This window comes from Eleginops maclovinus, chromosome 1 (genome assembly GCF_036324505.1).
Source record: "Eleginops maclovinus isolate JMC-PN-2008 ecotype Puerto Natales chromosome 1, JC_Emac_rtc_rv5, whole genome shotgun sequence".
NCBI lineage: Eukaryota > Metazoa > Chordata > Actinopteri > Perciformes > Eleginopidae > Eleginops > Eleginops maclovinus.
In genome coordinates this window covers 14,462,340-14,478,842 of record NC_086349.1, presented here as the reverse complement: position 1 = coordinate 14,478,842, position 16,503 = coordinate 14,462,340, and the positions used below count along the sequence as shown (strand labels likewise).

At 42.1% G+C, this 16,503-nt stretch overlaps 3 protein-coding genes across 4 annotated transcripts; 1 reads left to right on the top strand and 2 right to left on the bottom strand.

Moving 5' to 3' along the window:
* Positions 1–1,811: 1,811 nt before the first annotated feature.
* ssr4 (signal sequence receptor, delta) lies at positions 1,812–5,060 on the bottom strand. The gene is made up of 6 exons (XM_063895915.1): positions 4,846–5,060; positions 4,522–4,640; positions 4,363–4,437; positions 3,933–4,022; positions 3,735–3,800; positions 1,812–2,467 (listed from the first exon to the last, which is right to left on the bottom strand). Exons 1-6 carry the CDS (start codon positions 4,892–4,894, stop codon positions 2,363–2,365), a joined length of 504 nt encoding a protein of 167 aa, XP_063751985.1. The 5' UTR covers positions 4,895–5,060; the 3' UTR covers positions 1,812–2,362.
* Positions 5,061–5,821: 761 nt separating this feature from the next.
* On the bottom strand, positions 5,822–16,455 carry LOC134872397 (rho GTPase-activating protein 4-like). 2 transcript variants are annotated; one of them, XM_063895714.1, is made up of 22 exons: positions 16,301–16,455; positions 14,880–14,969; positions 12,223–12,394; positions 11,952–12,114; positions 11,688–11,750; positions 11,482–11,610; positions 11,265–11,393; positions 10,890–11,111; positions 10,710–10,811; positions 10,016–10,186; positions 9,745–9,829; positions 9,546–9,573; positions 9,307–9,406; positions 9,057–9,117; positions 8,796–8,873; positions 8,557–8,685; positions 8,359–8,464; positions 7,730–7,957; positions 7,589–7,644; positions 7,270–7,498; positions 7,126–7,174; positions 5,822–6,516 (listed from the first exon to the last, which is right to left on the bottom strand). In XM_063895714.1, exons 2-22 carry the CDS (start codon positions 14,944–14,946, stop codon positions 6,337–6,339), a joined length of 2,547 nt encoding a protein of 848 aa, XP_063751784.1. In that variant the 5' UTR covers positions 14,947–14,969; positions 16,301–16,455; the 3' UTR covers positions 5,822–6,336. The 2 variants fall into 2 exon arrangements, with proteins under 2 accessions (XP_063751784.1, XP_063751867.1); XM_063895797.1 differs by having other exon boundaries at positions 9,546–9,570.
* LOC134871112 (F-box only protein 3-like) lies at positions 12,424–14,453 on the top strand. The gene is given in 3 exon segments (XM_063893712.1): positions 12,424–12,434; positions 12,570–13,372; positions 13,375–14,453. Coding segments are annotated over 3 exon segments (1,347 nt in total). The 3' UTR covers positions 13,908–14,453.
* Positions 16,456–16,503: the final 48 nt, after the last annotated feature.

Below are 16,503 nucleotides of genomic sequence, written 5' to 3'. Positions count from 1 at the left end.
GCAGAAAAATAAATTGTGACATGTGAGAATTGTTTGTGCGACGCCAGTTTCCACATTGCTGAATCTCACTAAGCGCATCAGTGTCTGTCTGCCTCCCAAAGCTAATGTTTTACACACCTCTGTCAAAGCAGCTTTTCTCTGCCCCACAGCACTCACACATACCCGGATTCCTCTACAACAACTCAAATTCCTAAGTAAAAAAAAAAAGTTTTCCTATGCAATAATGATAATGAATTATCCAAGCACACGTACGCACAGTATCTCTTAACAAAGTTACAAAATGATTTGGATTTAGGAATAAAGATTAAGTAATTTGTTGTGTAACCATATAAAAAAAAGCATGTGATTCAGATTTGTTTGTTTACGTGTGGCCGTAAATTAGAGACTGCAACAGAAAAAACAAACTACGCATAAACTATTCGTCGTTGGAATAATACATTTTCCCTTCCTGCGGGTGCATCGGTCATGAAACAACATCAACAATCTCAAAATATTTCATTTTACATCCGCCCGATGTGTGGGATGGAGTTCAATAACTTTGATCTCCTTCACACAACAAAGAGGAGAAGAGTCTTGTGTCAGCATCAACTTTGACTGTTTGTTTGTCCTATCCATTTATATCCTTCCATCCAGCCATCCCCCACTTCCCACAGCCAAAAGGTGACTCCACAAGGGAGCGCCTGGATTCACTCCAGCTCATGACCTTTCTGAATTACCAACATTGTGATGTCTCTATTGTATTCTTGCCAAGGTGACAGGAAACAAAAGCTGACATGTGTTTACACCATGCACTGTGTTCTTTATGTACTGTCCAGGGTTTATATGCTGACAAAGCTTCAGAAAAGCAGGCATTTGAAAAACTTCTCGTGTACTCTGTACGTTGAACGGTGTTTATGTGTGCAGATCACGTTACTCACGTACAAGGTTTACATTAGTCTCATGGGAGTCAGTGAGAAGTTGCAGTTGTGCTGTTCGTGTATACAAAAAAGCAGCACTCAATGTGCAGTACAGAGCGCACAAACACCAATTCAGGCCAACTACCGAAATAGACATGCTAAGTTTAAATCTATGTAACAAACTAGACCACATGAGCACCTAGACATCTGATAAACCAGAGTGAAGCTGATCTAAAACAAAAGCAGGGCTTAAGGTACATAAGGCAATGCATTGCCTTAAATTAGCAACAGCTGATTATGAAGCAGTGAAAATCATGTGTGATCTGTTCATGAGATTACAGCAGGATTTACTCCAGATCTAACCTAGGTTTTAAAAAGCAGCAGAGAGCTGCCACAGTGTGTTCAACTCCTGGCACTGCACTGCAGCAAGTCACTACAACACAAACACTCTACATCCTCCATCTGATTTAACACCTGGAAAAGGTTCACTGTTAAGTACACTGAGAGGAAATAGAAACCGCTGCTGTGTTCACACAGAAAACCTATCTAAGCACGCCAGTCAAAATCAACATTTCTCATCTGAATCAAATATTGAAGAGTTATTCAGTTTTCATCATCATCAGATAGAAACTGGGGCTTTTGAGATTCTTTCTATCAACATCAATCGTGTCTTAGGCATTTTTTTCTGTGGTAACTAAATCTGCTTAGAACCAGTTACTGTTTGATGTAGATATAGCCAGGGAATGTTTAAGCCATTTACCATTGGCAAACAAAAAGAGCAGCTGAAACATGTAGAGACGGCATGGGTTGCTGTGGAACAAGAATAGTTGAATCTCCCAGTCTGTGTTAGAGGAAAAGGAATTTATAGAGGAGGCAGTCTGTCACTGGACTAAAAAATGAATCAACACATTACACTGGAAGAAAAACAAGTCATTTATTATATCTGCTGGAAAAGACAAAACACTTGACTTGTTCAGGCCAGCCAGTGCAGTCACGTTATTGACATTTCATATGTTTTGAGGTCTCGACCTCTGTTCTTGCTGTTCGGCATATCCGTACAAGTCCCACTCCCACGAGCCAGTGCATCCACAAAGAAGGACAAAGTATAATCTGGTCTGAACGAAACAACATCTGTAAGACTTTAAGCAAGACTGACTGAAGTATACTATGAAGATTTGTTTAATTTAGTCATGTGGTCCAGGTTTATCGTTTTGGTTTTATCAAAAAAAAAATACAAAATTCCATCATATGGACAAGAAGAACTTGTGACGAAATTCATCTGAAAAATTGACAAGACTGACGGTGTTCAGACACAGTCTGGATAAAAAAAAGACTGCTGCTCCAGCTCCTCGTCTCAAAGCAAATCAAGTGGCAAAATCCTCTTGGCTTGCCACAACAATGGATGATGGATCGATGTTCGAGATCCACCAGATTTCAGTCTTTAACGATCCAGTGATTGTGAATCATTATGCCTGGATGGTGCTCTTAGCAGTGAAGGCCATGTAGTAGACCAGGATACCCATGAGGGCAGCAACCACCTCAGTAGACACCCATGGGCCGTTCCACGCACCCTGGGGAGAGATTCACATTTTTAGAAAAGGCTAATAAAAATGTTCAGAGGGACAGATGTGAACACATTTCAGTTTTGTCTGGTTCTAGAAACCCAAAGAGGCTGAAAGCAAAATGGAAGATTTGTTGTTATAAAAGGCCTTATTCTATTTTTAGAATAATAAATGTTATTAAAAGAAAACAGCACTGTAGAGGTTACATTTTCTAATGAGCAATAACAAAATAGTTTCCCAAAATGTCAAAACAAGCCTTTCAGGGTGGCTACAACTGCATAACTGAGAGTCTCTGGGCTTCTTAAAAATGTGTTTTTTTTAAGTATGGATTCCAGCTGTAACACTTTTGCAATAAAATCAGCATGGTTGCTGTTATGGTGTCATAAAAGGCACATGTTTTATTGCTCCTGTTTACATTCCTCCAACATTTAAACTAAAACTACTGTCCTGCGGTTGTATGCCTCCCCCAACTGGTCAAGTTGCAGTTTACACCCGTCCATCCAAAATGTCAAGATATATTATTTTATATCAATTGTTATGATCAGCATTTTCATTTTTGGGGTATGGCCTAAAATGTATTACGCAATGTAATAGGGACCTTGACTTTTGTCCACTAAATTCTAATCTGTTCATCCTTGAGTCCAAGTGGACATTTTTGACAAAAAACTGAAAAGCCGTATACAGCTTTGCTTTTATTCGTTTAGCATTTTAAAAAAAGGTACTAACAAATGTCCCATGTTGTGCAATGACATTTAGAGATGCACCAATTGCAATTACTTACATATTCTCCAAAAGTGCATCAAGTTACAGAACCTCTGTGATGTTGTCCACAGCTTAAGACTAGAAGGTTTTACAAAATGCAAGCTTTGTGTCTTCTTTAAAACTGACGCACTTCCACACCAACAACATGATGTGTGGCGGTGATGTTGTGTGCCCAACATGTCTAAAAATTTCGGATAAACAACACTGAATGGCTGGTCACAAATAATGGACAATCAACTGACAACTAGGATTAGCCTCTGAGTTGGTACAGTCAGATACAACACAAATGTTGTGCTGAGGAATACAACTCTATAAAATGATTTGGTCTAATATAGAAACATTAATTGTTGCAAAATGCTTGTTGAAATTGACTGTCTAATAGAACTATGACTTAAATCCATTTCCATCTGTAATGTTTTCTTTAGTCTGTTTGAAAAATAATATTCTTACTTCTTCCCAAACACAATGATTGTGTATAAACAAATGTTCAATCTAAAAGGTCAAAAGGACTCACCCTGTGGTCAATGTTGACGGAGAAGAGAGGCTGAATGGCATTTACATCTTCGTTGTTTCTCTGGGCCTGGAACAAAATAGATGTATGGGATTTTAAATAAACAGCCTTTAAACTAACTTGCAAAATAGAAATCATTTCAAATGCAATGGAGGTCAGTGGCAGTAACTCTGAACTCATCCATAACCATGTGTCACTAACCTTGCGCAGGGAACTGTAGGACTCCTCATCGAAGAATTTCACCTGATATGTTCCAGAGCTGGCCTGTTTGTGAGGAAGACTCCAAGAAACCTGAGGAAAGAAAACCACATGCTGACAAGTGTTTCGCTGATAAACTCTAGGCTTTAAGAGATTGTCATATGAAGTATGGTTCTTTTAAGCTTGTTTGTTTTGCCTTTATTGAAGATTGCAGCTAAAAGTACACAGAATGGGGATGACCTGCAGCAAATTGATTGGCTTTCAAGGTAGGTAAATAATTTCAACATATTGACCCATGGACACATACATTGAACATCTGACCCTGATTAAATCACTGCGGAAAACTTAATGTGTCATATTAAACGCAGCTTCAGCATGGCAAATAGGACCATACAGAGCATGCACATTTGAACATGAGGCCACACTTGCATACCTGGTACTTGCCAACATCCTGGCCTCTAGTCACAGGGAACTGTCTTCCATTGACATCAGCATACAGAACCACACTCTGCAGAGGACAGAAATACCCACCGCTCAGTTCATTACATCAATATATAATCACACTGTCTTTGTGTTGGAGTCGGACAGTTACCTGGGCTCCGTTGGCACAGGCCAGGCTGAGTTCAACGATGAAGACAGACTCAGATGAGATGACGGCGTCTGAGGTGGTGTAGGCCGATGGGGTGATCGCTGGGTCCGTGCAGCTCTCTCCTGTCACCACACAGTGTACAACTTAGTTTATTAATCATGTGCAGAAGATAACTGCCCTGACTCAAGTCTTCAAACTAATTTACCCCAAATTGAAAGGAAACATGGACGTGATTTGATGAACTAGCTAACAGTTACTAGCTAAGGTTGGTTAGCAATACAGGTTTATAATCGGTAAATATGTCCCTCCGTTCCCCCGCTGACTTACCCGAGCAGGCGACCACTAGCAGGGCGAGGAAGGCGGCTATCCGAATCATGGTGGTGTCTTAGGGGTTTTCTGGTGGGTTTTGTGTTGCTTCTTGGGTCAAGCTGCCAAACTGCACTGCTTCTTTCACACTGACTGAAGGGAAGAAGTCCACCTCAGCTTTCCGGTTCAACACCTCTGCGCATGCGCTACAATGACGTGGACTGTCGCACCGCAGAGCACTCTGGGAAGTTACTATGTCGACACGTCACCTGAGTCAAACACATGTTTAGTGAAAAACTTTACTTAGAATAAGAAAAATATGGCAACTCTATCAAAAATATTAAAATTGAAAAGGGAATCAAAACCAAATGTGTATTTGATAAATATTTTTACTTGCAATTCTACCTTTTTTTAAACTGTAAATGTGTATGTATAATATTTTACATTTATATTTTCTTGAATAAAGGGGGGGGGGGGGGTACTAACATACTTTACATATTTAAACCTCATTCTTGGTCAATTACACATCCCCAAATCAAAATGATCTGACTGCTTTCTAAAAAATGTATATAAACAAGGCAGTAAAGCTTTCAGGAAATGTGAATATAAAACCCCCCCACTATTTTCTTATAAGTTGAACCATGTCTGGTTTGCTTGAAAAGGTTTTTCATTTAATACTTTATATAAACATGCTTTGTGGTAACTTGTCTGATAATCAACCAGTTGTGGAATAGCTAAGTACATTTACCAAAGTACTGTACGCTGTTGTTTAACTCATTTTATATTGTGGTTGAATTCATTTTATACTTTTGTTACCATAGTAAAGCCATTTCTAACAAAAAACACATTTTGATGGAAAACATATTAAAGATATTTGTAAAATAGTTAATATTTTCCATTTCCTTATAATTCTCAAGGCATAGACTTAAATACAAATCCCACATGTCCCTCTCATATTGACGTGCATGTCATTTTAAAACAGATTTCAAAAGAGTAGTCAGAATAGACAACATATTTATTCGGCATGTAGCCTGGTTTACAAGCAAAATCAAGTTTCAAACAATATATACAGATTCTTTACAGCTACAGAAGCCTGATCACAGTTTGTCTTCCACCGCTTTTTATCGTAAAAAACATTGGATGAAGAATGTATGTGTACTTTTATATAGATGTGCGTTTGCAGACTAAACAGTAGAGAATATTACTTTGGAAAACTAGAATTTAATCATTTCAATATCAACACCTACATAGATATACAAGCACACCTGTTTTTTCAAATAATTACAGTTTCCACATTTTACTGCAGGTCTGCAGTTACAGCAGGGTTCTGCTTTCTAAAACATCAATAAAAAAAGGATTTTGATTGGGGAGTGACCCTGCGGAAATAAGCCCAGTACTCAGAGAAGTGAATATGGGTCAGTTGTGTCAGTGGTCTCCATTTTCTAGAACTAGATGTGCTAAAAGCAACTAACAGAGCACATAACCAAACACTATCTTCTAATGCCAGTCCTCTCAATCCAACGGATCCGCGGCTTTGAAGAGCCCTACTCCTCTCCCCCTGCGTCCATCCTTCTTCCCTTTGCTTTGGGGACCTTGGGCAGAGGGAGAGGAGGCGGTGGAGGAAGAAGGATCCTGCAGTGCTTGTCGTGAGAGTAGTTCCATGAAGACAGAATCCATCTGCCGACAGACCTCCTGTGAGATTAAATAAATAATGGTGAGGAGAGGAAAAAGATAAACAACGCTTTGTTCTTGGCTCTCCCTTCTGCTCAAAGGCTTCTGATTCAGTTTCTCAATAAATCATTAGTAATTTGGTGCCCCGTTCCAAAAAGACACTTTATAAAAAGAGTTGCATTAACAACTAATACCTTTAAATATGAACAAATCATTTGCTAATGGTATTATATCAGATATATGCCGTTAATAAACTACTTTTGGGTTGTAAACAATCTATAAACTTTGTTGTCTTCGAGCTCTTTGGATCAGGAAACCTCCAAAAAGCATGGTTAAACCACTTAACTTCTAGATAAGTGCTGCTTAACATCTGAACACCAAAATAAATGTATTACCAACTTGTTTAATTATAAACATGTATAACTGCCAATTACCTGATTTGATGACCTACTTATACAAAGGCTTTAGTTGCAAAATAAATGATAACACAATGGTCTTATGTTGGTGAAAAGCAATGGTAAATCCTGCATGAACTATTGTTAAAGCCAATAGTTATACCTTATAAACCCTTGATAAAAAGCATACCTTATCACACTGTGGAATTAATTTAAAATAAGAAACAGGACAGACCTTTTCTACTTTAATGACAATATCCTCAGAAGACGAGTGCTCCTGTAATCTGTATGCAGAAAGAGATCAGAAAACACTGAATATTAATTTCTCAAACAAAAATAACAATTCAGTTGTAATCACGCAATATCCCTGGGTACTCACACTTTTCGCACATAGCTAGGAGATTGGCCGCGCCGATGCTTGCACTGTGGCCCAATGGGAATCTGGAGCATTAACTTTCCACTTAAAGGGCTGCCGACCCCAACAAGTCCAGTCACCTTACTCCGGTCGATTGACCCGCTGCTGTTAGCGCGAGGACGTTCTGCTTTCCTCTGTGTTGGTGCAGCAGATGAACCTGAGCTGTTGTCAGCCGAGGATCCTGCTTCCATCTCTGCAGTACATCAAAGTGACACATTAAATTCCATTCAGATACACAATCACAGCTTTAGAGAAGTGATAAAGATATACACATGAAACATACCATCTTTGATTTGGGTGTACTCTGCTTCTACATCTCCTTCTTCAATGATAGGCTCACTGCAGAAAAAAAAACCCTCAGATCATCATTCCCCCACACATTGTATACTGTAGATGTAATGCGTCTACACATATTTTTGCGTACCAATCATCAAGTTCTAGCGTCATGCATTTCTCATACACCGGTCCTTCAACTTCACTCTGGCTGGGGAAGATGCTTTCGTGCTGGAGGATGATGCTGTTCACCAGAGCATTGATCTGAGGCTGCAGGGTGACAACGTTATCATCTTGAGCTCCTCTTACCAGGCTGGGGCCAAAACACACAGCAAGGTTGTAGGGCTGCATCATGTTCTCGTCACTGTACTGAGACACACTGAACACAGGAAGCACAGACACACATAATTATGCGATAAACAAAAGAGGGGGGGTGATAAAAGAAAGTTGCAATACAGTGGAAGCTAAATTTAAATTGACCACCTTTTTTTTGTTGTATTACTTCCTTTTCAGATTTAAAACCAACACACACATTATTATCACAATGTTACCCATATCCATTTCTTAAATAAAACATTTCTTCCCTAAAATAATTTGGTGGGACTACATTGATTCAAACCACATTCAATTAGTTTATATTTATTTAGTTTTACTTCCCATTGTTGCAATGAATGCACAGTAGAACTGTTTGTAGAACTTACATTTTTTGTTCTATTTTTGTGTTCCGTTCATTTCTATTATATAATCATGTGGACGAGTGCGCTGAGTTGCAATACTCACTGATGAAGGAATGCGAAGAGGTATCTCATAACGACGATGACAGGCTCAGGGTAGGAAGAGATTACCATTTTGAGCTGAGTTGCCCTCTCTGCCTCATTCTTAATTTCTAAGACAGGGTGAGGAAAGAAAGATAAGCCCCTGCCGTACGCTATTAACCACAATTGGTTCACTTTTCAACACATACACCCACACACTTACGGGAATGCTCCAGGAGTTGGCTGGTGCTGTTGATGGGGAAGAGGGGACTCTCCAGACTTCTAAAGTATAGCTTCAGCACGCCAGCCACAGAGTCCAGTGCATATCCCTGCTCAGCCAGGGGGTCCTCTCCTGCAGGAGAAGCACACTGCCCCACATTATTAATGCGCCAAAGTGAGAGGGGCTAATCTATAAGGGGTCAATTGGAATAAACCAACACACACAAAAAGATGCACGCCTACCTCGCTCAAATGCATCCCTCAGGTTGTTGACCTCTGTCTGAGAACCTGGCACTCTAAATATCCCTTCATGTTGGAGACCTGAGAACGGACAGATTCTGATAACTGATAAATAGTAGTTGAGGATTTATAGATTAATTTGAGCTAGAGCTGGGCATTTTTCTAATGCACACAATAGCTTTAAGCCCAATTATCTTTTGTAATGCCTTAAAATAAATTTGCATTTAAGCTGCAAACACTGTTCCTTCAGTCTTCAATACTCACCATTAAGGTTGATATAGCAAATGCAACGTTCCACAACAATTGGAATTGGTTGTCCCGATGCCTGAATGAAACATAGGAAGTGATCAATTTCATTCAACACATCACTGATATGCTGGTAAATTAATACATTTTCCAGCATATCTATCTATATCTAGCCTATATCTATCTATCTATCTATCTATATATATATATATATAGTGCAATGCAGACAGAGGAAATAGTAAGAAGGTGTAATGATGATAGTATCTACCTGTATGAAGGACAGCATGTCTCCACAGAAAAGTTTGTGGTTGTGCAACAAATTGGCACATGAGTGATTCCTTCTGACACGCATAGATTTCCAATTGGGTCTGCAGAGCCAAATACCATAGCGTGAAGACACAGTAGACTCAATTTTGTTGCAATTGTGTTACATGTAGATGTTTTCTTAGTATGCAACATTATTCAAATTTTAACAAAGAAACAAATCTTAATAAATCATATCTGTACGTAGGCTGATGTCCACTGGATATTTCTGCTGTGGGGTGGAACATAAGAAGAGGCAGGGGGAAAAATAAAGAAATGTAATACCAGTTCTTAGGTTAAAGGTAAAACAAAAACAGAACAACAATGCAACAGCTGTTATCAAATTACTTTTGTCAGCAGTTCGCCTTTTGGCATAGTTCTGTGTGAAATGCAGAAGTTATACCTTTTTCAACAGCCTCTTTCAGCTGGTCATGTTTTGCTTGTAGTTTAGATATCAGGGAGCTGCCTATGAGGTGCTCTTTTACTCTCTGAAAAACAGATCAGATGTGATTTGTGTGTTTATCATGCGATCACCTTTATTCACTGTGGTTCTTTAATCATAATCAGCTGAAACCCAGCCAGATTTTTTTTGTTGCATATCCTCCGGCCGCATATCATTAAAACCTTCCAACACATTGTGCAATTATGGTTTAATACTTTGAAAGCAGACTCACAGTGAAGTAGCTGTTTTCCATCTCCTGCATGTTGGCCCTGCGTTTGGCCACACTGGGCTTCACCGTCAGGTTCTCAGTGCTGCCCTCCTGACATGACCCACCGCCAGGGTCCATATCATCACCGATATTCTCCAGCAGGGAGGACTGGGCGGCCAACATGCTCTTACTGGCCTGTGTGACAATGGCAAGTATAACAACTTATTATTATTTGGAAATACTGCCCTTGATGATAATAGTCATTCCAAATGGTACACATTAGCATTATGGTGATGCTGTTCTTAATAAAGTTGAGTCTGAAGCAAACAGACTGTGATTGCAATTATGTTGCATTCAAGTGCCTGTTTGAAAGGCCATCATTACAATTTTTGAAAATATGAATAATAAGAGCTAATGGGAAAAACATGATGGGAATAGTCAGTCATTGACTTGAGGTTAAGTGACTCAGACTTCAGGTCGGCACATTCCTGACATTTACTGTAATGAAGGGACGCTAGCTAACTTTTGATTTGCGGTTAGTAGAGTTTAAAAGCCACAAATAAGATTTGATATACGTTTACAAGCAAGAAAATCATTTGATTTACAGCCTTGAATTGACTCAGCCATGGACGCAGGCATGTAGCGTTAAATGACACTAGATTTAGTAGACCCAAAAAGGGTCATTGTGAGTTTCTATGGGTTGTGCGATGTACTCTACCTCCTCTGTTTCCTGGGTAACTGACTTCAGTCGGGTTTGTATCTGTTTGAATCGCGTCTCCAGCTCGCATCTCATCTCACCCGCTGCACTCACCTCAGACACCTGAGAGACACAGGAGAGTTTAGAGCTCATACTGTACATCTGGATGCTCTACTGATTGCACACTGGCAAAACACAAACCTGGTCTCCATCATGGGGCTGATAGGGGAAGCGAAGTGGCAAACAGAAGGTGCTATAGTGATCCTGCAGGAGGAGGTCTCTGTCCTGACTCTGGTCCAGTCTGGACACGGTCCCTTGGAGCTGCTGCAGTCCTGTGCTCAGATTCTGCTGGGTCTGGCACCGACTGGAGAGGTAGGCCTTCATCACTCGACCTACAGAGAGGTTGTACCCTAGATCTGCACACTGAGGGAGGCAATTCATTTCAGTAAATATCACAGAGACATACTTGGATTTCTCTTATCCTGGAAGCAGGTGAAAACATTTTTTTTCCCACAAAGTAAAGCTGACACAAGGAGTAATTAATATCAACATTTAAAAAGGGTAAAAGAAACTCACATCTATGAGAGTAGAGATGTCCTGGAGGTAGTACTTATTCATCGAGGCATTGGCTGCAGCCAAGTTTAGGAGGTAATCGTTTCGAGCTTTGCTGCACTTTAGGTTGATCTCTTGGACCTTTCCTTGTCTCTGCGGCAAATAAGCAATAATCAATTAGAGTTGAAATAGACACATAGAGACATACATGCATGTAAGGTTACTTAAAAAGGTTATTTACTTTTTCTATCAACCTTTCCAGCTTTTTATTAGTACTCTGCTTCTGCTTCTCCTCCTGTTTCTCAGCCTCCTTCAGCTTTCCATCTGCGCACAAATATTCTGAGTGGTACTGGTAGTAAGTCCGCCACGCCTGCGCAAAGACAGCAATGCTTTCCTTTGTTTGTTTAGGAAACAGAAAATGTGTGGGATGGTTGGTATCTCACTTACAGTCTGTAGCTCCGTGGTAACCTTGAGTAGTCCATCTTGCAGCTGAGTACAGACGTCTTTACTCTACAAACAGACAAAATACCATAAAGTGAAATCGCACAACAAGAAAGGAACATACTGAGCTAAGAGAAATCAAAAAAGGCGAAGAGTGAGAAAAAGTCATTAGTAAAGCATTCAGGTAAATTGCCTGTGCAGGTACACACTGGTCCCAAATACGTAAGACTATCGTTTGTGTGAAGTGGGTGCCAAAGCTCATATCAGTACCTTCTTGGCAAGGCGCTGTGTGTACTCAAGGCAGTGTGTGAGGGGCTGGATGAGGAAGTTGCTGCAGCGCTCACTCAGTGCATTGTGGTCCTTACTTTCCTGGCGGGTCTGGGACAGCAGAGCCAGCCAGACCTGGGCCACTGAATGACTACTGGGCTCCTTCCTGAGAATGTGTGAAAAAGGAAAGAAGTACAAGGACAACTATTAGTGAGATACAACCAGGTGTGCCCTGCCACTAAAGTCAGTAGATCATCAATAGGATTGCCTTTACCTCTTGATCCTAGACGTGAACCTTTCGGTGAGTTTTTCTAGGGAGCGGGCATACTCGCTTTCAATCTCACCCCGCCGCCGCAGGTAGTCTGACAGGTCCTGCAGCTGCTGGCTCTTCTGCTCAAGCTGCAAATCTAACACCTTGAGTTGGTCCACAAGCTGACAGCGCACTTCTAACAGGAAAGAAATAAGGTGTGAAATAATGAAGTTAAGGCAAAGAAAGACAAACGCATACAAGAGACATTCTTAAGGACTAGGTGAGAAACTAAAATTTCCACCTGACATGTTGATCAAAGCGGTGGTGGGGTGGTAAAGAGTGAAAGGTTGTTAGTATGGTGCAGATGAAAGTATTCTGCTGTCTTCAGATCCACTGCTGCACGTCCTGTCCTTCCTGGGCTTCAGAGACCTGATCCATTGCAGTTTTGTCAGCAGGAGGCTGAACGAGCTGTCCAAACACAACCCGCTGTGGAAACGCCTCTGCTCCAAACACTGGCTGCTGACCGATGCGGATCGGCTGCAGAGCGGGGTGTCCTGGTACCTCCTCTTCCAGCAGAACTACAGAGACCTGGGTCGATACCTGCAGCAATACGCTCCGCTGAAGAGGTCCTGGGAGCAGCTGAAGAGCTTCCTGCTGCAGAAATGTCCCCGCATGATCGCATCACTCAAAGAGGGCGCCACAGAGACGGAGCTAAACGACATCGAGGCTCAGATCGACTGCCGACTCCCCGATGATTACCGCTGCTCGTACTGGATCCACAACGGACAGAAGCTGGTAATCCCCGGGCTGATGGGCAGCATGTCCCTTTCGAACCACTACCGCTCAGAGGTGCTGCTGGACGTGGAGACAGCGGCGGGGGGGTTCCAGCAGAGGAAGGGGATGCAGCGCTGCCTCCCGCTAACCTTCTGCTTCCACACCGGCCTCAGCCAGTACATGGCGCTGCAGCCGGCCGAGGGGCGCCGGAAGTTCGAAAGCTTCTACCCCTGCCCCGACCAGACGGCTCAGGACCCTTCGGCCATCGACATGTTCATCACAGGGTCCTGTTTCCTGGAGTGGTTCACGGCATACGTCAACAAGGTGGTCACGGGAGAGTATCCCATCATCAGGGACCAGATCTTCAGGTACGTGCACGATAAGAGCTGCGTGGCGACGACCGAGAAATTACAGTCTCCGTCTCCACCTCCTTCCTGCCCGAACTCTCCTCCGTGCACCCCCCACACTTCTTCTTCACCTACCGCATAAGGATAGAGATGTCCAGCAGTGCGTCTCCGGAAGCTTCTTGTCAGCTGGATAGCCGTTACTGGAAGATCACCACGTCAGACGGGAAAGTGGAGGGGGTTCAGGGACCCGGCGTGGTCGGAGAGTTCCCCATCATGACTCCGGGGAAGGTGCACGAGTACGCCAGCTGCACCACCTTCTCCACGCCCTCTGAGTACATGGAGGGATTCTACGCCTTCCACAGGCTCGCCAACAAGGAGGAGGTTTTTGACGTGGAGATCCCTCGCTTCCACATGGTCTGCCCCCCCTTCAGAGAGCCTGTGGTCCGGACGCAGAAAGCATCGAGTCGGCGCATCGATGACCCGGACGACGATGGAGAGTTGTTCGACGGAGACGGCGACGACTTCGGAGACCTGCGAGGGATCAACATGGCCGCTCTGGAGGGGGCGTTGTGTCCACGCCACATCTGACCCTCACCTGTCTGCAGCAGCAGGTCATTCTGGGAAAAGGTAACCAGAGACTCCACTTCCTGCTGCCAGACGGGACAAAATAATGTGAACGACGTGGCGCCGTTTACAGAAACACTTCCTGTTTCTCTCGTGGATAAACTGGGACTAAGAGGGGAAGTCGAGCCTCGGCTCTGACGGGGCGTTGGGCGGGAAGCGGATGTTCTTGCTGCAGGTTTGCGGTGCTTCTCCGGTCAGCTGTTTAAATTATTGAAATCATCGCCACTGCAGGAGCAGCGTCACCATCAGGGTTTAGCAAGAGCGTGACATCTTTACAGGACACTCTTCAAACACAGGGGAACATTTTATTTTGAAAATGTGATTTTTCTGCGTTAAAAAAAAAATATATATTTTCAAAATAAAACACTGGGCAATTCCGGGCAAATTCTCAGACTTTGGATTGTCTTCATATATTCAGAAAGCGGTTTTCCACTCGATCAAGTTTGCATTTTATATAGATGTGTATATATTCAGCATTTTCACTCAGACTTTTTTGAGCTTTTCGGCATTTACTCTAAAAAACCTGGGGAGTTGTCGGCTAATTTTCCAGTATTTTTCTCTGTAGGGGGGACAAAGAAATCCCCTCAATCAGCATTCTGGAAAAATAATTGATGAAAATACTGGTTTTAAGGAAGCATTTACATAAACCCCCCATCTCTCGAGTTCTTTTGATTACTCTTTCACTCTGGATTTTCACAATAACATCTCTACCTTCTAAGAGACAGGTTGATAAGTCAAGACCCTCCTCTCATTTATAACCCCTCCTCTTCGGTTTCCTGAGTGACACAAAGATTTTTTAAAGGGACTTCGATCCCTTTTTACAGTTGTACTTTCAAGCATAAACCAACGGTCATACTTACAGGCATGAAACAACAGTGTGTAGAACCACACTTAAGAGGAGGTGAATTATGTATATTACATTCACTACAATCTTACCTTTGATTTGTGTGTCGTAGTCTATCACACCTACCCGTTCCCTACGGAGTTTTACATGTGAAGTCATTGTTGCTCCAACTGGGTGGAATTCTGGATAAAAAAGGTAAATATTATATTTTTTCAATACGAATTATGAAATATCAGCTGTTCATTTCTACGTCCCTTGCAGAGTCATAGTGTACTTCATATGGATGCACGCTATTTTGAACTTCTTTGCTTGACAAAGACTGGTAAGAAAATAGAATGAAGGCCTGTGACCCACTGCTGCACCCAAGCATGCCTCTACAAACGTGCACTCTTAGTACTGAAACCACACCCCTCCCTCCACAGACCATGCAAACTTCCTCCTGTTACCGAAAGAGCGAAAACAGCGTGTTCATCTTACTGTAACACATCTCTTCAAACTGGTCACCCGCTGCAATGCTCTGCTTAGCGGCAGGCAACTAGATTAAGCATGTGCTGCACCGGTCACGCAGCAGAACTGCATGAGGGGCAAAAATAGCTCCAGCAACATCTATGCTGTCCTAAAAATAGTGTGAACCACAAGGCGTACAACCCTGTGGGGATGTGTGTTCTCAGTTTAGGAGTTGACTGATGGACTCGTCGTATATCCAACATTTTCAATGAGTAAAACAGACAATTCAGCCACTTTTCTCTTACGAGTGATAGTCTAGTTTAGCCTAAGAAATTCAGTGTCTGACTCTTAGATTGGATAAACAACAAACAAACAAAAAAATCTAAAACAAATGGTGCTCTGACGTTGGAAGTATTGATAAATTACAATTTAGATGCAGGTCTCTGCCAGATATAATTTATTGCAACATTTAACGCAAAACTGAAAGGGGAAGAGGTTCTTGCTGGATCATAACCCTTTGCACATTCTCTCTTTAACCCCTCCACTTCCCCTTTTTTTAACGCAAATATCACTCATCAGCACTCTTCAGCTGAACTGAGCACTATCCACTTCTTTCCCGGGGAGGCATTTACCAGCTGACCTGCTAAAATCCCTCTGTTACATTACAACGAACTCAAAACTCTTACAGAAAGGAGAATGGCTAACTTTGTCAGCCTATGTCACAATTTTCCATTAGTCGTTTTCATTCTTTCTCTATGTGATCAGCAATGAATCATCACCTCTGCTGTGTTACTTTATAAAGTCAATTCTTAAACATACAACAACTGGTTCTTCTGGTGCTATTCTGTTTCATGTTTGGTTCTGACAAGTAGAAACACAGATCCTGGCTGAACTATAGGAGACGTTGATGGCCTGAGGGCAATTTCTACCAAGTCTTCATCAACAGCACTATGAACACATTTATTAGACCTTCAGTGGCAGCTGGTTTTGATGGGGTGATACAGCAAGACTAGTTGCTAGGGGTGAGTCAGGTCAGTAAATGAAAACGTCAGAAAAGAAAACTTACCTTGACGGGAGCGCAGTCTTCACTAGTCTCTTCTCCAGACTGAGGAGACTAAATGATGCCAGTTAATAGCACAGTAAGCTCTCAACTGTTTCACCTCCCCCTCGCATTGGACAAGGATGGATGTGGGTGGAGAGGAACTCATCTCTCTGACTTTCTCTCTCTCTACCCTTTCTCTCTCTCGTCTGACACACACACACACACAC